Source organism: Aythya ferina (genome assembly GCF_964211825.1).
Source record: "Aythya ferina genome assembly, chromosome: 3".
NCBI classification, from domain to species: Eukaryota; Metazoa; Chordata; class Aves; order Anseriformes; family Anatidae; genus Aythya; species Aythya ferina.
Window position 1 is genome coordinate 86,617,893 of NC_140298.1, and position 26,054 is coordinate 86,643,946.

A 26,054-nucleotide genomic window follows, 5' to 3' on the forward strand; every position below is an offset into this window, starting at 1 on the left:
ACGTTCTGGGGAGCAGGTTAGATTTTTCCAGCCTTTAATGTGACTTAAAAGTGATGGTATTGTTGAGCAATAACAACATACAAAGTGTCTTTATACTTATATATATTTATATATATATATACACGCACACAATATTCAATTACCATTCAGTAGAAGTTGTGGAGGTTGAAATCCAGTTTGGCCTTTGCTGTGACGTCCTACATGATGCTTTCTCTACCTTTGGCACTGCTGTAGTGGTGGTACCTGGAGTAGTTGGCCTGGTGGTGGAGAACACTTTAATTATTAGGTCCAGTGGGGGCACAGACATACCTCAGCTAGTACTGGCTGGGCAGGCACAGCACTGCCATGCTGTGCCTTCTTTAACAAGTCTTGCATCTGCTGGCTCACAACCAGATGACTTCTGTGTGTCTGTGTCCCATTCCCTGCATTTTTATTTCTAAGTCATGGAGTAAGCTGGGGGATCTGATGGTCTGGGATAAGAGCTCTGTGGGGCGAGCTTGTGGTCACAGGTGCTGTTAGTGGCTATCATGAGGCAGTGTATGTGATATATGTCACCTTGTGTTGATGATCCAACCTATTTTCGGTATCTTCCAGCATACAGTTGGGCAGGTCCTGGAACAGGCTGCCTGGAGAGGTTGGAGGCACCTGAGACTCAGGTAGAGCAGGCCCTGTGCTTGGACCTGCTCTTAGACATCCCCAAGGTCCTTTCTGACCTTGACCATTCTGTGTTTTTATGATTTGGCACTGTCCAGAGGATGCTTTGGGCTTCCTTGGGACTCTGCTCGCACCTGGGTGAGCAGTGGTGGCATTCTGTGATGCGGTGGCCTCCTCAGAGGCCTTGCTGTCCGCTGCTGATCGTGGTCCAGCACGTCCACCAGCAGATGGCTCAGCAACTTGCTTGCAAAGTGCTTCGCACCCTTCTGGTATGGATTGCCTCGAGACTGCCAACATGCTGTTGCTACTGATTATTTTGCTAACGCAGGATGCAGACTTTTATGCAGGTGATCTAAAGGATCTAAATGCTTCTGGCGATCCCTCTGGGTGCCAATGGTTGATTTTTATTGTAGTGTTTCCCATTATGTATGTGGTGTTCTCTGGCAATTCTATGCTCAGTTGAGACTCTGATGAGTGTGTAGTAAAAAGAACCTTGAATAAAGAGCATAAAATCAGTCATTAAGCACCTGCTTTGCAAATGAACACTGTCCAGCTCGTATACAGAGAGTCCTAAGTAAAAATAATGATAGAAGAGGGAATTTAATAGTTTCCCAAAAATATAAATACACACTTGTCCATTTTTGTGGATAATGATATTAGATGTGATAAGTTTTCAATGTTTTGGGATATTACAGGCTTCTTGAGAAAAGGGAACAGGAAGAGGAAGAGAAAAGAAAGGGGTAAGGAGAAGGGAAATGGGAAGGGCAAGAGAAGGGAAGAATGGTTTCTAGTTCTCCTGGTAAAGACTGAAGATGGAGACCATGGCCAATCTAGGGAGTCATTTGGTAAATAGAAGGAATGCCCAAATTCTTTTGTGGTGGTTGGGGAACAGAGGTGCTGCTGCAGGACTTTTAAATGCCAGGAGTGGGCAGAATGGTGCTTTGCAGACTTTATGCATACTCTCGGTTGGCCTTGCTACTCTGCATGAATTTTGGAGACCAGACAAGCACACACGTTAAGTCCACTGGGGATTTTCAGGTATTCATGCCTCCACCAGCAGCACGAAGCATCCCGGTGAGGGTTCCCCGAGGATCCTTTACCACAACCCCACATACCCCAAGCCCGGAGGGGGCTTGTCGGGTCCCGAGCTTGGCGAAAGGCCACTAAGAGGAGATGCTGCCCGAAGCCCCCCGCGGGCCGGGCAGGGCAGGGCAGCCCCCTCCCCTCTGCACCCCCCTTCTCCCCGCCGCACCCCCGGCCCCGCAGCCCGGCCGCCGCCTTCCCCGCTCCACCCCTTCCCCTGCCCCGAGCCGGCGCGACCGGCGCCGCGGCCGGCACCGTGCGGCGGGGACACGGCGGGGACACGGCGGGGACACGGAGGGGACACGGCACGGACACGGCGGGGGGACCTGAGCGACAGCTCCGACCCGCCGGGGGCTGCGGGCTATTCCTTTCGGTAGCTTAAAAAAAAAAAAAAAAAAAAAAAAAAAAGTCCATTTATAAGGTAAGATCATGCCAATTTAATAATTATTTTATTTATTTATTATTATTGTTATTACTATTTTGAGTTGGAGTAGCTCCCATCCGTGCGCACGCCACTCGCGAGCTGGATGCCCGGCATAGGCAGGGAGCAGGGGGCTGCCCTGAGAGGGGGAATTTTGGGAGCTGCTGCTGGGGCCGGGAGGGAGCCCGGAGGGAGCACCCCCAGTGCCGAGGGGTGCCCTGGGGCTTTCTGGGGAGAACTGAGCCCCGAGGGGTCAGGGGAGGACAACCACGGGGCTGGCAAACGCGATCGCCGAGCGGAGCGCGGCGCCTTCCTTTCCGATGCTCTGCTCGCCCTCCCTCCCGGCTGGGAAATTAATGGGGGTGTCTTAATTGGGATAGAGGGTGGGAAAAAAATGCCTGTCCGGTTGTAATGCTGTTTCATTCCCTGAGCAAGTTTCGGTTGTGGTGTTGTTCGTCGAGATCTTTGGTGCGTTCCTTACCTGGAGAAAGTATGGGCAGGTCGGTGGGGCGCTGGACCTCGTAAGGGTTCCTCCTCCTGCCTTACTCACTGTGCGGGCTCACAGACAGCCTCAGCACCGACAGACTGCTTCGGCACAGGGGAATTTCATTTGTACAAAATCAGGGTTAGGAATTAAAAAAAAAAAAAAAAAAAAGGAGAAAAGTAGCATTGTATGAGACAATCAATGCCAATGTAAGACGATTTCCTAAATCGAGAAGATGTTTTCCATGATATAATTTGGGCACTGTCATGTAGTTTTGAAGTAGCAGGAGTATTAATTTGCTTTTAATTTTATTTTATACAATCACTTCTCAAAAGTTAATTCAGCAGTGAAGAATATGTTTGTTGTTTTTTTACACTTTAATTTTGCATAGTAAATAGCCACAAAAATGTGTCCTTAGGTTCACTAGAACTGGTAACTATTTTTTTTTTTAACAAGTTGTATTTGTTTTCATATTTGACCCTGTGATAACAGAACAGCATCTCGGGAAGTTCTGTAGCAAGGCAAAACAAGCAGATGCCTCTTTGTTAGTCAGCTTTAAAGTCTGATGAATTGAAAGGAGAAAGGAGCACAAATGTAGTTTGTTTATTGCTTTTCCTGCCCTAGGACCTGATCTCATTCACATCTTTCTTCTGTCAGCTGAGATGCGTATAAGTGTATAAGGTATAATCAGGCCTGAAGCTGATGATTTGAAAGAGCTGTCTAATTTTCAGTTTTCCAGCTTAAGTGTTGTTAGGCCTGATTGTTGCTTCCTAGGGAGCCTGGCCACCTTCTGCCTCTGCTTAGTTTGAGTTGAAATTGTAGGTTCTCAGAGTCCTTGAATCCAGCCTGGTGGCTGGGACACAGAGGCAGTCAGAAATGGAGAAGTGGAGAATTTCCCAGTGGCCATAGAAATAATCTTCAAAATCAGCTGTTATACATTAAACAGAAAAAAAAAAAAAAAAAAAAAAAAGAGGGAACTGCTTTATTAAGTTAAAGTACCTCTTGGTGGTGTTTGTTGTCCCTGGATTCTAGCACTCAGCCCCTCACATCACCTAATGGGCAGCAGCTTTTGACCTCCTGCTAGGAAGTTGTCTAGTCTGCCTAACACTGCACCAATGCAGTACCGACTCTTCAGGGCTCAAGTGGAAAGGCAGAAGAGAGGAGCTTGTGAAGGTGTTTTCTTGCCCAGTCCTTCCTCAGGACAGCTGTGTGAGTGGCAGAAACGCTGCCAGCTGGTGTGGTTGGCCCCTCGTGGAGGAAGCAGCCTTCACCAGCTGCCAGCCAGCTTATCCTTGGAGTGACTGTGTCCTTGTTAGTGTGCTTCTCTTAACCCTCACTTCCCAGCCACACACAAAATAGGGTAGAAGTCATTACATCACATCACAACAAGCTTTTAGGAGTTGAAATGGTGAAGGAGGTACTACAGGAGAAGTACATCTGAGGTGGCTTTGTGCTAGAGCAGCAGTAAAGAGCTCTGTGGACCTCCAGGCTATGTATAAACTTAGCTAAAAGGTGCTCCTGAGATCTTACCTGCTTCCCATCCTCCTTCCCATCCTTCTATCTGGTGTTCCCTCTGCTGCCCCTGGCTTGATAGTGCAGGAAATACCTCTTCAAATATCTCTGGCTTACTCTCTGTGTTGGCCCCTCTTGTGGGTTCTTCATTAAACACTTGGAGATACCTTGAAAGCTTAACTTAGTCTTCTTGCACTGGGGGGAGCTAAACTAGGCCAGCACAGCTAAAGTGTGGTGCCAAAATGTTGATGTGTTGATGCACACATGAACTGCTCATTTCAGGTCATGTTCTGCCTTACCAGGGTTTCCTCGCATAGCTGAATTCCCAATTTCTGCCTTAGAGGTGGGAAAGGCTGTGCAGTCATTGGAGATGTTTTTCTTATCTTGATGGAAGCACTCTGACAAAAGGAAATGGAAAGTGCAGTGCAAACTCTGGTATAATTTTCAATAAGTGTTTTGGGGGCTTTTCACTTTTACATGCTCTGCTTAAGACATTCTGAAATGAATGCTTCCATAAGAGGACAAGTGGCTTACTGGAAATCACCGAGCATCTTGCCCTGGATAACTGAAACTTCTTTGTGTTTTCTTAAAAGATTGTAAGCCATCTTGGAGAATTGCTCTCTTATCAGCTGTCAGTGCTAGGCATGGCTTTTATAGTTCCCAGTTTGCTGTTTTGATTATAATTCAAATGCATTCATAAAGATTATGGTCCTTTAGAAAGCAAGAAAATGCTTACTGATCACTATTTGCAATCTTTCTGCAAATGTAGGCAAGAACTAATGCTTGATTTTGGCTCAGGTCTTGCTGCTGTTACTTCTTCTACCATTTACAAATAAAATAAGTCCCATCTGAAATCCAGTAATGCTCATCTAAGTTGTGGTATGAAGTTATCACTGTGTCTTTCAAAACCACCAAAACATCATTCTCCAGCTCTAAGTTATAATTTTTGTTGGAGTCTCACTCAAGTCTGAGAGGAGATGCTGTGAAAATAGTAATGTAGGGTTCCTCCTGCACGTCTCAGCAAGCAAATGTGACATATGCAGAAGTAAACCAGCAAAAACAGTGTATATTGCTAAAATAAGTCTGTAGCTTTAGTGCTTCAATTAATTGATCAGAGTTAAGGGAATGTTAAACCACCCTGATGGCTAACCAGCAGCATTAATCCAGTGCAGACTCCAGCAAGGAGCCCTTTCAGTCCTTGTTCATTCCCATTGGAAGGACTGGAGAGCCATCTGTGTCCTATGTCACCCATCCTTTGGGGCATAGTCAGTGTCCCTCGTAAGGCAGGAGCAGTGCTTGCAGCAGGCTGAAGCCCTGCCTGTGCTGGAGAACTCTTCCTTCACAACATACCCAACGTGCCTCTTTACAAACCCAGTCTGCACTGTAATCCAGAACTGTCTCTTGCAAAGACGTTGACACAATAGCCAGACTTTCTGGCAGCAGGCATCTGGCTGAGGGGGGAAAATTGTATGGTTTTGGCCAGGTTTCCAAACGGAAAAAATGCCTTCTAGACCTGAAGGAGTGATTAGCCCCAGCCTGAGCAAGTAATTCGGGACAGGTAGGACAAAGCATAGACATATAACCATAACAAAAGAAGTGGAGCAACATCCCTGGAGGGACAGGGCTTGGCAGATATCAGCATCCCAGCCCACTTCTGACAATCTGATGCATGGAGGAGCGAAGGGGAAGCAGAAAGACCTTGTGCAATGAAATGCTTCAGCACCAAACCCGCAGGAAGGAGGGCAGGGAGGGCCTGGTGCCCACTCCCTCACACCTCCACTCTTGCTGGCTGTTTCCAGCACATGGCTCATCAAGAATGTTAAAACCAAGTCTGTAGCTGCTCTTCTTCCACTCTTGTGTCTGCAAATCGACTGATTTATGAAAATTTTCCTGTTCTTAATCCTGCGGTTGGTTTTGTGCTGTCATGGCACAAACCATGCCAGGCTGTGCCAGAAGCTTCAGTAGGCCGGTGTCCTGCCCTGGCACCAGGATCGGGTGCCTCTTCCATTGTGGTACAAAATTAGGGAATGGTGTTGTCCTAGGATGTTTTTAACTGAGGCAGCTAACAGTTTGCATATAATTGTACGTAAGGATTTGCTATTTTATTTACCCAATTTACTGTAAAGGGGAAAGGAGGGTACTGCACCAAGCTCAGCAGCGCTTTTCACTGAGAAGCAGGTGTTATGGTGAAGCAGTTACAATGCGTTGAGCAGATCTGCCTTCCCTTCATCCCTACTGTGGTCTGTATGTTTGAGTCCTTTATACTCTTATTGATGAATGCAGATAATATAATTATACCCAAATATTTCTCATCTCTTAAAAAAAAGGCAAACCAAGACAGAAAATACAAGGACTGGACTCAGAGTGCCAAACTGTTGGCTTGTCAGTATTTTGACTAGCTCACATTTCATTATTAAAATGCTGCCTTTTTTTTTTTTTTTTTTTGCATATTTTGACCCTGAATGCAGGTGTTTTCAACCTCCTGACAACCCAGAATGCAGTTGCTCCAGACAAATACATTAAGGACACACGTGCTCTGAGTCTCTGAGGTGCTTTCAGAGTTTCATCAGAGCCCACGCAGGTCGGTGTCACTTAGCAAACACCAGCAGCAGCAACAGTCAGATGAAAAGCCTGGTAGCAGAGCAGTTGTGAGGGTCAAGATGGGGCAACACCACTTTGCAGTCCTGCTGAAATTCCAGTTTAGCCACTGAGGTATGAGAGTTGTACAGCAGACAAAAGCAGGAGTGAGCTTCAAGTCAACTTTATTATAGTGGTTAGAAATACCGCGGAAGAGGTGTAGATATTGTTTATTTCTTTGGCACCTGTGCAGCTTTCCCATCCATCCCTCACAGAAGCAGCTTCCCTGGCTGTGGAAAACAGAAGTGTCATCAAGTGTCGGACTTCTGTGAAAGCTCACTTGCCAGATCCTAGGCAGTCCGGTTTCACTGGCTAAAGGCTGAGGCAGAATAGAAGGCTCCATGATGTTTCCTACCTTGTTCAATATGCATACATAAGCTAATTCACCTAGTTGTATTGGCACAGTTATGGTATTTTTGCTTTTCCCAGAGGTGCAAGTCCCGTTATTCCACACTGCTGACTCTCCTAAGAGTTGCAGCATGGCAGTAACAGGCAGTAATGTTCTTTCTTCTCCATTTGCTCTGTCTCATCCCTGGCTTAGTTTATCAATCAGGTGTTGGTTTTGTTTGTTTGTTTGTTTGTTTGTTTTCAGAGAGGGATTGTCTCAGCAGCATTCCCCGCTAGGTTCTCAGATAACTGTGAGGCCAGTGAATTGTTTTGCACTCTGCATAGCATCCTGGCTTCATTGTACCTCCTATAGCAACTGCTGGGTAAAAATCACACATGCCCTTTACGAACAGCCTAGGAATTAAAAATCATACACAATTTTCTGAGCATCTCTACATAGAGATAGGCTTTCAGAAGGGAATATTTTTTAAAAGAAAACAAAAGAGTCTTCTGTTCTTTGAATTTATAGGTGCCACTTTATTTTTTTTTTTTAAAGATCTTGCATTCTTGTATATATGTTCGTGACTTTGGGAGCTGGTTTGTTCAGAGCTCCGCCAGGCTAGTTCCCACTGTTCTGTTGTGGCAAAAAAAAAAAATAAAAAAAATATTAAAAAAAATATATATGTGAGAGCACGCATCCTATTTCTTTATAAATGTAGCCTGGGAGAGAGAGGGAGAGTTCTTGGCAGAAACTTTTGCATGAAGCAGTGTGATGGAGTAGCTAGGGAATATATTTCATTATAATAAAGTTCCTCCTTTGGTGTGAAAAGGGAGTGCTTTGTGAGTGGCAGCAGGTCTTTTTTTACCTTTTGACATTCTAACGTGACCCATAGTGAGGCATATGCCAGCATGTTTTTTCAGTCCTTTCCAAAGAGTTGCCAAAACTAAAGAGATTTTTTTTGTGACCCAGCAAGGTTGGCTGCAAGGTTTGTTTGTTTTTCCCTCTCCTGCTGGTTCCTACTATTCTCTTACTCCCACATCCTATCCGACTCTTGTTTTCAAATGCATTCTTCAGCCTTCTCCTTCCCTACCTACTGCATCCTGTTCTGCTTTCTGACTTCCTTTTCTTTTCTGATAGCTTTGCATTCTAGTTCCTGTTCCTTCTGGTCCCCAAGGGACAAAGAGTGAAACATTAATAGTTGCTGGAAAACCAAGTGAATGTGGCTAGTTTTATGAGTTTAGAGTTCAGGTGAGCGCTCTGGAGACATTGCTGGTGTTTCACTTTGTGCCCCGGAGCTCCCTGCACCACTTCATTGCTGGGGCAGCAGAGAGGAGTGTGTACCTGGGCTTCACCCACTGCCATGTACAGTACAGCATTTTACATAGCAATACTGATTAAAGTCAGTCTTTGCTAAGATTTGGATCTTTCAGTTACTACAAGTCAAATTGTGGTGGCAAATTGCTCTGCTGTTACCACCTTATTGTTTGTCGCAGTTAAAAGAAGTTTAAATGTTTCAGGCATAGGGTGAGCAAAACAAGTGGACGTGAAACATTACACTTCTTTATATGGGAGTTGTAGGTGCTTTGACAGTGATTTGAAAAATGTCATTTCACAATAAATTAAGCATGCATGCCTGTATCTTTTCTAAATCATACTGCTGTTTTTACAGTAACGCTCTTATATTAGTAGGGGATATATTCCTGTGTTATCTGTACCTCTTTATCAGTTGAGGATCACCATCCTCATAAGTCTGTGCTTTTAATATATGCAGATGTCAATGCAAATGTCTTGTGCTGATGTCAACGTATTCTCACTATAAATCACAGATACAAAGTACCTATGAGTGTGCTTCACTTTCCCATTGAAATGTTGTATAGGTAATGGGTAATGCATTTTCCCATACTGGAAAATGTAGGTCTATATTATCGTTCTGAGGATAGATCTGATTTGTGTTTTTATATTGTCTGAAAATACAGCTTTAAAGGCTGTATAGTAGAGAATTTTCCAGCTACAGTTAGCTGTAGCCAAAGGTTTGATGGGTCTGACCTTTGTAGTCAACAATATCTGCTATTGGAAATGGAAATGCAACAGGGAGAACAAACCTCTCAACATAAGAATTGCTGTGCTGGCAAATTTCTCTTACTGCAAATTTCTTATGCCTGGGATGCCCAGATGGTTATCAGTCATGTGCTAACATATTCTTTTGTCCAGCTGGTTTGTTTATAACCAGGATTGATCCATTTATCTAGTTGCATTAGTTTTTTTTTTTTGTTTTTTTTTTTTTTGTTTTTTTTAAATCTTATTTTACACATTCTTATGTATGTAAGACATTATTGAGGAAATCACCTTTTAAAAAAAGTTCAGTATAAATGGATTGGTGAATAGATATATCTGTCCTGATATACCCTTATCAACATTATCCTAGCTGAGAAATAAATGTAAAGGAGTTAAAAACTGGTGTGTCTGCTATCTATACATGTATAATATTTCACTGTTTTTCAGAATTCTAGATGATTATTTATAATCTTCTCTTAATTTTAGAATTTAAAATAGTTTGTCTTGGGAATGTAAGTGTGATAGGTAGTTACTTGTTGGAAGGCTACCTACGTTATTAATGGAGAAAAAAAATCCTAATAAAATGAAAGTGAGTTAAAAATGGAGAAAAACACCAAACTGAGAAATGTGCCAAATATGTATATACTTTAACGTATTTGTTGTAACTTGTTTCAGGTTGAAGAAACTTCTTGAGCAGGAGAAGATCTATCAAGCCCGTAAGGAGAAAGAACATACAAAGAGACTCAGTAAACTAAGAGAAGAACTTGTCAAGCTCAAGTCATTTGCACTCATGCTGGTGGATGAAAGACAAATGCATATTGAACAACTTGGTCAGCAAAGCCAGAAAATACAAGATTTAAATCAAAAACTAAAGGAAGAAGAAGAAAAGCTTAAAATCATTACTGCAAAAGCAAAAGAGGATGGACAAAAACTGATGAAGTTAGAGACAGAACTTGAACACAAAACATCATCATTTTCTCAAGAACATGAGGAGATGACGGCAAAACTGGCTAATCAAGAGTCACATAACAGACAGCTAAGGCTTAAGTTGGTTGGGTTGACTCGCAGAATAGAGGAGTTAGAAGAAACTAACAAAAGTCTTCAAAAAGCTGAGGAGGAACTTCAAGAACTAAGAGATAAAATAGCAAAAGGGGAATGTGGGAACTCTAGCTTAATGGCAGAAGTGGAAAACCTTCGCAAGCGTGTGCTTGAAATGGAGGGAAAAGATGAAGAGATCACAAAAACCGAATCCCAGTGTAAAGAACTGAAAAATAAACTGCAAGAGGAAGAGCACCATAGCAAAGAGTTGAAACTTGAAGTGGAAAAGTTGCAGAAGAGAATGTCAGAATTGGAGAAGCTGGAAGAGGCTTTCAGTAAAAGTAAGTCTGAATGCACCCAGCTACACATAAACTTGGAGAAAGAAAAGAATTTAACTAAGGATTTGATAAATGAGTTGGAAGTGGTGAAGACTCGAGTGAAAGACCTTGAGGCATCAGAAAGTAAGTTGGAAAAGGCTGAAATAAGCTTAAAAGATGACCTTACAAAGCTGAAGTCATTTACTGTGATGTTGGTTGATGAACGGAAAAATATGATGGAAAAAATAAAGCAGGAGGAAAAAAGGGTTGAGGGTCTAAACAAGAATTTTAAAGTTGAACAAGGGAAAGTTATGGATGTAACAGAGAAGCTGATAGAAGAAAGTAAGAAATTTTTGAAACTGAAATCTGAAATGGAGGAAAAGGTGTCTAGTTTGACAAAGGAAAGGGATGAGTTGATTGGCAAACTGAAAAGCGAAGAAGAAAAATCCTCTGAACTAAGCTGTAGAGTTGGCCTGTTAAAGAAAAGAATTGATGGTATGGAGGAAGTAGAAAGAGAAATTACGAGAGGTCGAACCAGAAAAGGACCAGAGCATGGTTGTCATGAGGACAACAAGATTAAGGAGCTTACCATTGAAATTGAAAGACTGAAAAAACGTCTCAAACAATTGGAAGTGGTTGAAGGAGATTTGATGAAGACAGAAGATGAATATGATCAGCTAGAGCAGAAATTTAGGACTGAGCAGGATAAAGCTAACTTACTTTCTCAACAGCTGGAGGAGATGAAGCTCCAGATTGCCAAAAACAAAGCAATAGAAAAAGGTGAAGCAGTGAGCCAGGAGGCAGAGTTGAGGCACAGATTTCGTCTGGAAGAGGCTAAAAGCAGAGATTTGAAAGCAGAAGTTCAAGCTCTTAAGGAGAAAATCCATGAGCTGATGAACAAAGAAGACCAACTTTCTCAGCTTCAGGTTGATTACTCAGTTCTGCAGCAAAGGTTTATGGAAGAAGAAAATAAGAACAAGAGCATGGGACAGGAGGTTCTGAACCTAACAAGGGAGTTAGAGCTTTCTAAGCGTTACAGCCGCGCTCTGAGGCCCAGCATAAATGGACGAAGAATAGTCGATGTTCCTGTGACATCCACTGGTGTGCAAACAGATGCTGTAAGCAGTGAAGCAGCAGAAGAAGAAACTCCAGCTGTGTTTATACGAAAATCCTTCCAGGAGGAGAATCACATCATGAGCAATCTGCGACAGGTAGGTCTGAAGAAACCCATGGAGCGTTCTTCAGTCCTTGAGAGATATCCTCCAGCGGCGAATGACCTTGCAATGAGGAAATCTTGGATACCATGGATGAGGAAGAGGGAAACTGGGGCTCAGGCAACTCCAGATAAAGGAGCCCGAGCCCATGGTAGTCCAGCGCATCCTGGGGAGGTTGTCCTTTCGCCAAAACAGGGTCAGCCTCTTCATATTCGGGTGACACCAGATCATGAGAACAGCACAGCTACTTTGGAGATAACTAGTCCAACATCAGAGGAGTTTTTTTCAAGTACAACTGTCATTCCTACTTTGGGAAATCAGAAGCCACGAATAACCATAATTCCCTCTCCAAATGTTATGCCCCAAAAAGGAAAAGGCAGCGAAAGTCCAATGGGCCCAGACCGTTCTATGTCTCCAGTCACGATTACAACATTCTCCAGAGAAAAGTCTCCAGATGGAGGGAGAGCACCCTTCGTCGACAGACCTGCATCACCGATTCAGATTATGACAGTATCAACATCTGCAGCACCAACAGAAATCTCTGTTTCTCCTCAGTCACAAGACACGACCATGGGAAGGGCTGTCTTCAAAGTTACACCAGAAAAACAAACCGTCCCAACTCCAATCCGGAAATACAACGCCAATGCCAACATTATTACAACAGAAGACAACAAAATCCACATCCACTTAGGTTCCCAGTTTAAACGCGCTCCTGGTGCCACGCTGGATGGTGCAAGTCCTGTGATAACAGTCAGACCAGTGAACATAGCAGCCGAGAAGGAGGTTGTCACTGGCACCGTCCTTCGATCACCCCGGAACAACCTGTCCTCGCGACCTGCAGCGAGCAAAGTGACAAGCACTATCACTATAACTCCTGTTACTACGTCTTCCACACGAGGAACACAGTCAATGGTAAGCAGCATGGTCTCATGGTCTCATTTTGTAGTCTCTGTGGTAAGGAGAAGGGAGATCATAGTTTGGGTTTGGGACACCAGCAGGGCAAGAATGGGTGGGAAGAGGATAAAAACTCTTGACTTCCCTACATTTATTTCAGATATAAGCTTAAACATAAATTCAGAATTTACCTGATTTCCCTGTGGTGGAAATGGATATTTTTATACCAGCATTGGACACTAGTATACTTTTGGCATTATCTCCCAAAGGATCAACTCTGAAAAGAAATCCCTGCAAAGTTACTGAAAATAATGTCAATCCTGTAAAATTCCAACTGAAAGAAGGAGAGGGACAAAGAATGATGGAGCAAGAAACTCTATTTTTATTTTTCCGAAGTGCAAATTCTGACTCCTGAAAATACTCCTAATAGGTTTTGGCCCAGCTGGAGAGTCTTCAGAGTCTGATCACGCAGGCTGGTATTTCTTTGGTAGAATCCCCTTACATTTATAATTTAATTAAGATCTGCTGTACTGAACTCCAAAGGAATGAATAGCCAGACATGGTATCATTGCTTTTGGCTCCAAGTCTTTTTCAGCCAGCAAATACTAAAGATCTTTCTGTTCCTCTGACATTCTCAACTTTTATAAGGGCAATGTTACAATAGTGCTTCCTCCACAATATTAGAATCATAGAATCATAGAATGGCTTGGGTTGGAAGAGACCTTATTTTTTGCTGATCTCTCTCTGTGCCATGGTGGTGGTTCCCTAGTTTCTTTTTCATAGAAAATCAAATTTAAATCAGTCTCTCACCTCTGTATTTAACCACATTGGACAAGATTTTTTGATAGGCCTACCTCCAAGGTTTACTAGGCCTTGGACATCGTTTTGCATTGTTTTAGTTGGGAAAGAAGGTTTTGACCAAAATATAAAAGCAGCAGTACTGAATTAGTCCAAAATATCATTTAGCTATACAGTAGCTTGTAGCAGATGCTTTGGGTAGAATTATTTTAAGTGAGTAAACATAGATTAATGTTTCCTTCAGTGTCTGTTCCCAATTTTTGGCTAGGTGGGTACTTCTTTCTGAACCAGAGCTTGTAGTCGCCTCTTTGTGTTTAATAGACTGTGGTAGATTTTTATTTTTATTTTTTTTCAATAATTCCTCATTCTTTATTACTGGATGTCTGTCCCTTCTATGATGATGCTCTGAACCATGACACATAATTTTTTTTTTGTTTTGTTTTCAACTGGCTAAAAAGTGGCTTCTTTCTTCACTTCATCCCTGATTTGGAATGTAAGGAAGAATCGTGGCTCAACCCTGCAATTTACTTTATCTTATGCTTTCCTTTGTTTTTTAAGACCCCTACCAGGAAACTTCTAACAAGCCCAAAAGTGCTTTTTCCTCTCTATGAAAAAAATAAAAAAAAAGGAAGAGAAGTTGAATATTCACCATCTGGTATGCAAATGGCTGTTTTATAAACACGTGCAATACCCCTTGTTGAAAAAACAAGTTGTAATCATTTACTCGGTAACACTAGAAGAAACCAACATAGATACCATTTTGAGGGGGTGAGTTCATAAAAGCAAAGAAGACAAATCCATACAAAGCTGCTTTCTTAGCTCACAGGTTTTACTTTTTTCTAAGCTCTCCTCATATGAGATGCTCTGTACAATGTACTTATGCAGTACCAAGCTCCAAAGGGGAAACTAATTCTAAGTTTCTCGCTGGCACTTTCTGCTACAACAAATTTGCAGTTACAGTTTTCGTATCTGAAAACATGTGACTCTTGTTCCAATTTGAAGTTATAGAGTTGTCTTCTGTACTGCAGGCACTGGAGCAGTTAACTTTAAGGTGCACACATGGTACTTTCAAAGATTCAGCCTGACCTGTGGTGTCTGCCTGCCTAAGAGTCTAAAGCCAGAGACTGGTTTTGTGGTGGAGCAGGTAGGCGGGTGGAGGACTATGGGGCGTTACTGTTGATTTACAGCAACTCTTCTGGTTCTCTCCTGGTGACCGAGGGCACAGGGCACGGCTGAGAGGCTGTTGGGTGCCAGCACTCACTGGGAACACATTAAAGTAGCTATAAGGCTACTCTCATTTGGGCAGTGTTTAGGTTGAGATCAGCATCTAAATTTACATTTAGCTCTTTGTAGGCGTCCACTGGGCTACCGTGGCTGCACTTAGTGACCAGGCCTCAAGTCCCACCCATTCAGGATTCAATTGCCTAAACATACTTCTTTCATGCCATTTAAAGTGCTGTCAAGTAGGCTGCCTAACTTCCAGCTGCTTTATCAGAGGTTGCAGGTCTACTTAGATCCTCTCTTATCTACCAGCCCTGTGCAGATAGCTTGAATAGCCCAGAGCATCTCAAATTGCACTGGATACCTTTGCCTCAGCTGCTGAACCGAACCGTTTTTGTCCAGGGTAAGCTGCTCCCCGATCTGATTAAGAACAAATGCTGAAAATGCACCTCTGTTATTAAAATATCCCAGAAGTGAACATGTGCATGAAAGCTCTCTTTTCCATCAAATGCACCACGCAAGATCTGTTACAAACCACCAAAACACAGTAAATGTTGTGTACATTCAAATTGCTTCTCGCCCTTTAATGCAACTGTCCAACCTCACTGATTAATGCACTTTTAAGTGAGCTCTGCTTATTGACCCAAACAGCTTGGTGGCTGCACGTATTTGTCCCACAGTCAGAATGCAGTAATGTGTTCAGTGGCCTGCCTCTGGCTGCCTGCACTGCTCTAGTACCATGCACAGCCAGCTCACAGCCAGGGAACTTCACCCTGCTTTCCTCTGGAGCTGCTTCGCTGCCAAGTTGTGCTGGCTGCACAAGAATTGAGCGGGTTTTCTGGGGTTTCGGCCACAGACATGACTGAAGCCTCCCAGCATCCCGTGCCTGCTTCTGCCGTCACTCTTGCTTGCACAAGGGGACGTCTTGCTGAAGAGCCACCTTTGTGCTGTTTTTCTTTGCTTAGCAAACACAAAATGCTTTTGCAGCCGTCTGTGAAGCGGGCATTAGCTTCTACACGATCAACATGTTTGTATGCCACAATGAAGGAAACTAAAAATTTTAAAACAAGTTAAGAGTTCTTTTCAAAGTGATTTTGAGTGATTTAGGCTTGAAATGAGTAACTTGAAAGCACCCAAATCCTTAGCTAATAATTAACATTCGAATAAAGCTGAAGAAATGCCTGAGATTCCAGCTACTTCATTTGATTGCCTCATGTTTACACACTGTGGAGCTCTTTCAGGGAGCACAAGATGTTTGTCATTTGGGTTCCCTGGGATGTTGACATATTTTCCAAGGCTGATGGAATGCATTTGCATGTTTTGCCCTACAGAATTGTATGGACCTAACTTGTTTTGACATCTACATGTGAGTTCCATATTAGCCTTTAGACTGCTATTGTAAATGTTGCTTTTAGTTATTGAAAATGGCTTCCTTCCTGCCAGGCAGACAGCATTCAAGTTTTCCAATTGTGATTTTTTTTTTTTTGTGTACACATAGGGTTTTGAACTGGTTTTAGAAGATTAAGGAATGGCTTTCCTTTGAATGCTCAGGATGCAGACAGACGGCTCTGATGCTACTGGCTGGAAATCCTTCGAGAGAGAAAAATGCTCCTTCGTGGAGCATTTTTTAAAAGCATTTTAAAATAAATGTGCAAATACATGTTACAATTGACAGAATCTCCTAATCCAATCTTCCTCAGCGGCTTAGTGTTATTTTGCTTATATGCCATAACTTGCAGAATTTATTCATTTAGCAAATAGATCTTGCTAGGATTTCAGGATCGTACGAAAAGTGTTGCCTTTTGTGAGATCAAAATCTTCACTGCTATCTGAAAAGAAAAAAGCCAAATTTGACATTCAGCTGATGCAGAAGTTGTCCCTGTTAACGTGTGTCTATATTGCAAACTACAGAAGGTAATGCACATTTTCCTGTCAGGACTGTCATGGTTGTAGGTATTTCTTGTAGGTTGCGGTCCATAAGGGATAGCTTCCAGTTTTGGTCAATATTATCTGCCCAAAAAAGACCAGTTGGCTCTTTTGAATCTTTTTGTCCTATCCAAGTGCTCCTTGTATGTTTACACAGTGGGATTCGGTTGCCTGAACCTATGTGTGGATTGCCGTTTTCAAAGCCATGGGATAGCCTGCCTGGCCGCCAGCTGGCACTGTGGATGGGCACAGATCCCTGGTAGCTGCTGTGCTGGATCTGCCAGCCCTGTGCAGAGGGCTCAGGCCCTCAACCAGCTTCCCTCCAGAAGAAATGAACATTAAAAATTGCTCTGGGCCTTTTTAATTTAATTTTATTTTTTTCTGATGTCCCCTAACTTGAGGATCAGTGTGCTGTAGTTAAGGCAAAAGTGACCACCTCCATGCTGCCCTGAGGTAGGCCTGGAAATGCGGTCTCCTTTGCCAGAGTTCACCAGGTCATGGCTATGGCTCCCACGTCCTTCCTCCTGCAGGAGAAGGAAATCCAAATCTTTGCCCTGTCTCTGTCCTGGCCCTATTTGCTTCCTTCTGCCCCCGTACTTCCTGATGCAGAAGTGGCTCCAGCCATGGCCCAGCATACTTGGAGAAACAAAGTTCAATTTTATTTACATGGCTGAGAGATCTTGTCCCAGCCCTGAAAACATGGCAATTAGTCAGGGCTCAGCTTTAGCCAGTCAGGCCTCTGAGTGAGCCCTGCATTGTGTTGTGCTGCAGAAGCAGTTCTGCAGGCATTCCTGTCCTTAGGACATCTTGATCCAAAATGCTACCTCAGCTCTGGAAAGCTAGTTTCACCCTGATTTTGTACCTTCAGCCCTGCTCTAGTAGCATTTGCTGATGCCAGGTTTGAAATGCAAACATTAATTTGCTAATAGGCATGATTTAGGACATTGTTGCTTCAGAGGTAAATGAAGAACCAGTTAAAAGTGTATAATGAGAATATATGAGAAGCAAAAACCCTCAGTTCACGTAATTTCTCTCTCTCTGTGTCTCTTTTGCAGACAGGACAGGATGGGTCATCCCCGAGACCTACACCCACCCGCATTCCTGTGTCAAAAGGTATGAAAGCAGGAAAGCCAGTAGTGGCAGCCCCAGGAGCAGGAAATGTGACAAAATTCGAGCCTCGTGCTGAGACTCAGTCTATGAAAATAGAACTGAAGAAATCTTCAGGCAGCGGTTCTGGCTCCCTGGGCGGGGCTCAGGGCTGATGGCGGTGGCTCAGGGGGTATGGTATGTTCTGCAGGTGTTACTGCTACCATGAACTCAGCCCCCTGTCTGTGTTTGCCCATACTAACGAAGCCCAGTCACTTACAACAAACTAATGAGTGTGTGCGTTGACTACTTCAGTAACAACATCCTTTTGCTTTCTTCATGAAGGGGGAAAAAAAGCCACCAAAAAAGGCATTGTATGTCAGGAATACGTTCAGCCGGGGAGGTGAGAACGGGCAACCACACCAAGTTATTAATCCAGCCCAGGAATTCTTAATGATAGACTTGATCAGTTTTAAATAGATCAAAGGAAGATCGGTCACTTTTAATAGATTGTGTCCCATGTTAACAGATCACTTCCCACCCTGGCTACTGGGTGGAGCACCTGCCTGTAACCCCCTTTCTGAGAGGCTGCCCTGTCCAGGGATGCAATGCCAGGATGCAGTGACCTTGAGGTTTTATTTTACTAAAAGGCCGTGCCTCAGGTGCAGGAGGGAGAGGCAAAGAACCACGCTTTGTGGTCCTTTGTGGTCCCAGCCTTCGCTCTAGGAATCTCTCTTTTAAATCAGCATTTCTCCCTTGTGAGCTGCTTTCTCAAGGCGGTGACACAATTGAAGGGGGTATGGAGGTTGTCCAATGCAGGCAGCAGCAGCACTGAGCAGCAGTGTATTTCTTCCCAAGTGGGGTCCATGCTTGCAGTCAGTGCTTACAGTCAGGGTCTCCATTCTCTGACTTTGACTGGGTTACTGCCAGTTCTGGGGCTGGATGCAGGCAAGTGAGCCAAAAAGTGTTTAGTCTTTAAAAAGAGCTTCAGAGAAACATTGATCTGGCCAAAATCAATACAGTCCATTTGTGCCTGCTTGAAAGACCACAGAAGTCTATGAAGCAAGTCATTCAGCTGGCTTCATAAGGTTTGCAGTTTTCCTTGTTGGATGGACTTGTGCTCTATAGTTAAACATGAGTTCCCAGGCATCCTTATGGGGGACATTAGAGGGGAAATCAACGCAGATTGCTGGCAGCAAATTGCTATCTAAAGGCACAGCTTTTGCACGGGCAGTCAGATAGATAGGGTTTGGTATGCAAGTTACTCTCAATTCTCATTTGTTTGAAATATTTTGTCTTAAATACAGACCACCTAAGAATACCATGGAGATTCATCCTTCTTCTCTCTTTGCGATTTCTTCATTTACATGTTTGCATTTTTAAGCATGTTTTAAGGAATTGTTCCAGCATGGAAATGGTGTGGATATTGATGATTGTTATGGCTATTTATTTAATAACACTAAAGTTATTAAAGGGCATTTCTATTAAGTGATCAATTTTCACAGGAGAAAGTTACAAACAAAAGAAACTGAGCTGAGCAGGCTGATAAATAAGGGTTTTAAAGCTTGTATGTCTCAGCCATAACGGAAGACTGTAAAGGACCCAATGGTTAGGAATAGCTTTCGGAAGGAAAGGCAGGAAGACAATGCATAAATAATAAATACAATTCACAGGAAAGAAAATGCACCAGTGGGTGAAATATTAAATGGCTTTTTGTCTGGGAGAAGAAATTAGATGGAATAATCTGCCACAGAAGGTCAGCAAAATTATATTCAATCCAAGCAATGTTTAGTCTTCAGTCTGTGCTTTGCAATGCTCTTCAATTTAAGATCCAGATATGGCCATTATCCCAGAGTAAAGCTGGCATTTTTTGATTCACATGAAGGACACTTTGTCTGTGATGTAAAAGCTGCTGTCATATACAAAAAGAAACAGGCTTCCATTTCTACATGTGCGTAGCACCTGCAATACCTGCTAATTTTAAGGTTCTGGATCCTATGACATCTGCAAATCAGATTCACTTGAGCAGCATTTTTCATAATATTCGAGAATTTCAGATAAAACTTGGAGACTGGAATTATCAAGCAGTGTGGTTTACCATGCCAGAAATGCATCAGATCCTCTCAACTAAGTGTTATCACTTAAAAGCTTGTCAATAAATGGTTGCTGAGATCTTACTGTTCTTGTAAGATAGACTTGTATTTTGTAAGATAATAAGATTGTAAGATAGACTTTTCAGCAGATGTTTGAAGAAAACACATTATTAAGAGCTTTTAGCTGGATAGTCACTCTAAATACTGGCACTGAAGCAAGCCTTTAGTTCAAAACAGTCATTTAAATAATACTGCAAACATGAGCCCCAAGCTAATGTGGCTTGATACAGTGATGAGCTACAGCTGGCTTAAGCCTTCCTTCTCAAATATTTTTTTCAAATAAATTAGCTATTCCTTAGTTAACTGTTGTCATACCCAGGACAATATTCTACCTGTGCCTGTGGTTGAAAAATTTGTTTTGCCTAACATCCGAAAACACTAATTCACCTGAAGAAAGAAGCCAGACTTAAAGTACCTGAAATCCAGGACATGAAAATCAATACAACTGAACCAGAACTGCAGGCATAAGCTAAGAACTGCGCTCGTAGAGTCAGTAGGATTTAATGAGACAGACTTGAGAAATTCCAGACAGGTCAGACCAAGGATCCTGTTATTTTTCCCAGGGGCAGCACAACAAAAAGGAACTTTTGCTCCACAGCCAACCCAGCAGAAGTCCAGGGAGTTGGAATCAAGCAACTAGTTTGACTGTTGGCTAAAATTATGTATATAGTTGTACTGAACATTTTCTAACATCTGTTTTAATTGACCTGAGATTTTTGTTTCTTAAAGTCAGAAAAAAAAAAAAGAAAAGATGATGATACCATAAAAGCGTAGAGCCTATAGTTTAGAAGTCTTAACAGTTGAAGGCTCTTGGGACTTCAACAACACTGAACATGTCAACCACTTTCAACCTGACAAAGCAACAGAGGTCTCAAGAGGAAGGAGTTCTTCCAGTTTAATGAAGAGGGTAACTGAGAGAAGGAGCAAGACCTTAGCAGAACTCTGTTGCACAAAAGAATGTAGCATGAGCTCACCTTCACACAGTATCAAAGAACAAACACAAGAGAGTGATGGCAGAAATGCCACAAGGACAAGCTTTGCTCAGACCTCAGATTTTACTCGGCACCAAAGGATCAAACTGTGAGACATAAATCCATAGGAAATTACTCGGGCCTTTATTTATGGGGCTTCATTCTGTGTATTTTACATAACTGGATTACAGTGCAGAAACCAATCTTCCTCTGGCCAGGTGACCATCAGGGATTACTCATCCTCATGCTTTCTCTCTCTTCCCTTTTACTCTGTATTGATTTTTGTAATGAAGTGGAACAGTTTCAGTAGCAAAATGTATTCAGCTCAGAGTAATAGTGGTGGTTATGGTGGTCTTTGAAACAGGAGAGACACAGACTTGAATCCCTTCAGGCACAGGTGAAATTGAACCTACAGCCCGCATATTATGGAACGTTTCTCTTACCATGGAATTTTGGTGTAAGAAGTGAAAATTTCTATTTCTTTCCCTGTCTTTTAAGATCTTCACTATTGTAAAGACATTGAGAGAAAGGGCCTGATTTTCTGTTTGCATGAGATTGTTACAGCCTGTGAGTGTGTAACAGAGGAAGGAGCCTCTGGCAAGGCTTAGCAAGACACCTGAACCTCAGAGGTGGGGCAGGATTCAGAAGTTACAGCTTTGTCCTCAGCATTACACTTTTGGCTGGGTTTAGGTGTCTTCCTGCTCAGCATGCTTTTTTTTTTTTTTTTTTTTTTTTTTTTTCTGTATCCAGTGCTGAGTTCTGTGCTCTTTGTGGGTGATAAAGATGACAAGGCATCAAATATGTAATTTTTAATTTCAGTAGAGGAACCAGCTTAGCAAAAGCAAGACTGTGGTGCCATGAACATTTAAAGCAAGTAGAAAACCTCCCCCTGTTGCCTAGTCACAGCAGTGCCAAAGACCTTGTTTGAATCCAGTCACCATTGAAAATCCATGTTACTGCCTGAGATGTGCTACATGTCTTCTAAAACACGCTCAGTATTTACACGGCTATTTGGTGGTTCTGATCAGAAACTGAAGCGTGTGTCTTCAGAGAGAGCAATTCTCCATCCTGCTGCGTTTCAGGTGCTTGGCACAAGCTGCAGCAGTCAGGACAATTTTCAGACCAATTACACGTTCCTATCACACACCAGTGGCTGATTTCACTGAGTCAGTTTGAAACCTGTAGTTCGCTGGCAGGAGTTTCTGTGAGCTCATCCTCTGAACTCGTTTTCATTTAGGGAAATGTTTTTTTTTTCCCCTTTGGCAGTGTGAGTTATCCTCTTCCCTTAATTCTGACTGAGCTCACTCTTTCAGACCTGTATCCAACATATCTGATCATAGATGTTCACTTCATTTTGAATTTCTCTTGCTACCTACACGCTGCTCTTACTTGTTTTTTTTTTTTTTTGGAAGATGCAATCAGGGTTAAATACTTACAGATTCAGAGCTGTCAGCTCTGAGATTCAGGTATGAATTGTTCAGGTATGAATGGTTCCTCCCTTTAAAAATTCTTTTCAACAGGGTTTTAAAAACAGAAATACTGACACATGATTTGCTTCTGTTATTTGGGTGTGCACTTTCTGTGGTACATACATTTCTGTATCATTTGGTGGTGTTTGTATATATTGTAAGAAGAAATTAAACTTTGTATACAAAAATTCTATCAGTTGATGTGGTTCATTATGGGAATTGGTATTTTTGATAGGCCAGCTGTTAATTCTGTTTCCCTAAGAAATTCCAGTTTACATCAGGGAGACTGAAATCAGAATTAGCATTTTTACATTAACATACCTTGGTTCTCTTTTCCTGTCACTAAAATAAATTCAGTTGCATTTAAGTGAATTCACAGCACCTTGAAATGTCCAGACCTTTAACCCTAGAAAAATCCATGTAATCATATCCTACAGATACCATATTCCTACAGAGGTTACACCTACAGAGCTCTGACAAGATCTACCCTCCTATAATTGCAGTTTAATAACTGTTCGGACACCTATTTTAGTTACTACAGTATGTATATAATATATACACATTACATATATAACATTTCAATACAAAATAAATTTTTAGAAAAAACAATACTTGCAAACACACATGTGTGAGAAATTAATGAAAAAATTAATAGTGGAGGTAGATATTATATATTATTAAAATATCTTTCCTACCCTTTTCTGCAAAAATGTTATATTTGGGCTGTAGGAGGAAGACTGATTCAGAAACCTATTATATTTTTGCTGTTCATTTAGTAATTGCACCTTTGCGAGGAAGATGATATTTTCTGCAGCCCATTTAGTTCTTAGAATTTTGTAACTAAACTCTGGATTAATAGAGAATGTGCAAATTGAATATTAAGAAAGTGTTTTTATAGAGTTCATGTGACTCCCACTGAAGTGAAAGGGAGATTTCACCTGAGGTTATAATCTGATACTAATTAAATGCAGCTTTTTGCATCCTCTTCAAGAGCTTGTTAGAGAATAGCACTGGTTGTAAGGTAATTTTTTTACTGTAGTTTGTGGTTCTTTCATATTCATTGCTTGAGTCTCTGAGAACAGGTATACTTATATTTTTGAAAATTATTTTTACTGATAAATTATATAAAAAGGGAATGCTTTTACTTCGGAAATTCTATTATTTAATCTGACATACCATACTTTCCTGAATGCTGCCTTCAATCCTGCTGTTCTCGCTCAGCGTGGATGAAAAGCATAACTGGAATCTGCCATCTAGTGGAAAAGGTCTGGCATGACGAGTACATGAAAAACGGCGATTCTCTTCCTTCTTACACGTAACTAATTCAAGCACCTTGCAAATATTTGCAGGCAAAGGCAAAAGTCAAGACAAATGTAAAAGGCAATAAAGACCTGGTTGATTTAATGTCTTGGCTTGCACACTTTTTGAAAAATCTTCAGGCTATTGAGAAAGAAAATGTTGCCTGTCTGAGCTGTGTGCTCAGAAGAACCGAAGACCAGGTGATCACCTTGTATTTCAGCAGAGCCTGGAGATTAATCTGGGAGCTCCCGTGTTACACAGAGCACAGTTAAACCCAGCCTTTCAAAGACAAGGCAAACACTTCGTTTTGCATACTGTGGGTGGAATTTATGTGCATTTAAGTCAATAGTGTAATTCATGCAGATCTGTTGAATAAAATCAGCATAGGTTTCTGAAGCAAAATTGAATTAAAAACAAGAAATGAGCCCATACATCTTTCTCATCCCCACTTCAGAATTGCCAGGTGGGTTTTGATGGCTTTGCTCAGATGGGATGCAAGAGTCCCAGTTTCAATCATCCTCTACCTGATGCAGGCGTGGGACTGGAACTGTTGTGTTCCAGTGGTTCAGCTATACAATATTCAAATATATTCTTCTTTTTCCCTATGGATGACCAAGTGGTGGCCTCGACACTGAAGTGGAAGCCAAGGGCTCCTGAGCCTTATCCTGGTACTAACTGAGGTTCCCCTTGTAGTGCTAGTCAGTGCACTTTTAATCAAACAGGGATGTGAGAGCAAGTCTACAAGACAGTTCTTGAAGAAAAATGCATTGCCGATGTAATTGTTCTTCTTTATAGTGACTTGCAACTTCTCTACAGCTTCATAAAACCAAATGTTTTGCTATCTTTTCTTTTAGAGAGCGTCATCATTCACCAGTTACGCATGAGCTCCAGATGAGTTACCAGCCCCGTAGATTCTCTCTGTGCGTGCTGCCCTCCTTACCAGTTGGATGGATCACTGGAGAAGCTCTCTACCATCAACACCAGGGTCACTTGTGCTACTGATTCTTAGTGGAAGTATTTATTGCTTCCATTACATTTTATGTATTTTATCTTGGTAGAGCTTTAAGAACGAAGGGCCTTGCTAATATTTTTGAAGGGTACAGGCCGGGATACAGGGGGAAAAGCAGTCTTTCTGCCAGCTGAATTTCACTTTTATTTGCAAAACCTAAGGCACGCGCTTGATTTTGTTTGATGTTTGCTATATAATTTATTTTTATAATACACTTTGTAAAGTAACTGTCCCGAAGTTGCAATTCCTGTTGTCCATGGCGCATTTATTTGTAGAATACACTGTCAAATTCGCAATTCGATATTTTTGTAATATAGAGTATGTAAAGAAAGAAAAATTTAACTTCAATAATGTTTTGTTTTTAAATGGAAAAATAACTCAGCGCAATTTTTTTGCCACCATATGATTCTGTGAGACTAAATACTCTGAAGACTGCTGTATGGAATTTGTACTATTGCAGAATATTTCTTGCACTGTGTGACGGTTTGGCATAAAACTATTAACTATTAAAGTCCAATGTCTTGAAATACAACCAGATTTACTCATTTTAAACAATGTAAGCCGGTTTTTAAAGCTGTGATTTTTTTTTTCTATATAATGTATGTTTTTATTCTGCCTGTACCAAAAAAGTTGATTTTCACTACACTGTAACTAATAAATTTTCACAACTATGCAAATGTAAGCAAGTGTTTCAATTTTAACTCTAATTTCTTAACGTTGACAGTCTTTGCGTACGCATTTGTTTATAGGGACGGAATGTATGGCTTTGGAAGTGACTTTTTCTGACAGATATTTCACTGCAGTATCACAGTGACGTACCTAGTAAAACCTAATATTGTTTATGATCCGAAGAGGGATCTATCACCAAGCACTCAATGACATAATTGTGCTAACCTGGTGCTCTCACTGCTTTGGCAGATAGGTTCGGTTGATATGATCAGACTGTTTAGTGCACGACTAACAGGACTGTATACATGAGATGCCATGTGGTGAACTCAGCATTTTACACTGGTGGCTGTAGCTTTTCAAATAGCACCCAGAGACTTCTGTGGCAGCTACACTTAAAATGATTTTTGAATGAATTACACATAAAGCTGGATAAAACCCATGCCAGATCTTTTTTTTTTTTTTTTTTTTTTTTTTTCCTTATACATTTCATAATAGATTACCTTTAATCTAAGTCGTGGGCACATATTTAAAATACCACATTTTTTTTTTTAATTGTAGAAGCTACTGGGAGAAACTATTTTTTGGAAGAGAAAGCAGCGTTGCTTGCAGGAGATATGTTGTGGGATGCCAGAAAAAGTGCATTAACTCAGTGTCCCACTGCAATGAGTAGGCCAGTTACCTTTGAAGCTGGAATAACGCATTGGTACGTAGCCAATTTGATCTTCATGCTTTAGTTTGCTTGCCAACCATGGGAGCTATTTTATCTCCTATATACGAGCTCCGCACCAAATGCTGAAACTGTAGAGAGTCAGGATA

The 26,054-nt window shown here is 41.8% G+C and overlaps 1 protein-coding gene across 6 annotated transcripts in view; it reads left to right on the forward strand.

The window, feature by feature from the left end:
* FILIP1 (filamin A interacting protein 1) overlaps nucleotides 1-25,251 on the forward strand; it is a 103,220-nt gene extending 77,969 nt beyond the window's left edge. For 2 of the 6 annotated variants that reach the window (XM_084514900.1, XM_084514898.1), the window contains 3 exons: nucleotides 9,850-12,655; nucleotides 17,638-17,866; nucleotides 24,415-25,251. In XM_084514900.1, coding sequence (XP_084371026.1) covers nucleotides 9,850-12,655; nucleotides 17,638-17,844 — 3,013 coding nt within the window. In that variant the 3' untranslated portion in view covers nucleotides 17,845-17,866; nucleotides 24,415-25,251. Of the gene's footprint in view, nucleotides 1-2,005; nucleotides 2,159-9,849; nucleotides 12,656-17,637; nucleotides 17,867-24,414 lie in introns of those variants that run through there. The other 4 variants (XM_084514903.1, XM_084514899.1, XM_084514901.1 and 1 more) reach the window with 4 other exon arrangements.
* Nucleotides 25,252-26,054: the final 803 nt, after the last annotated feature.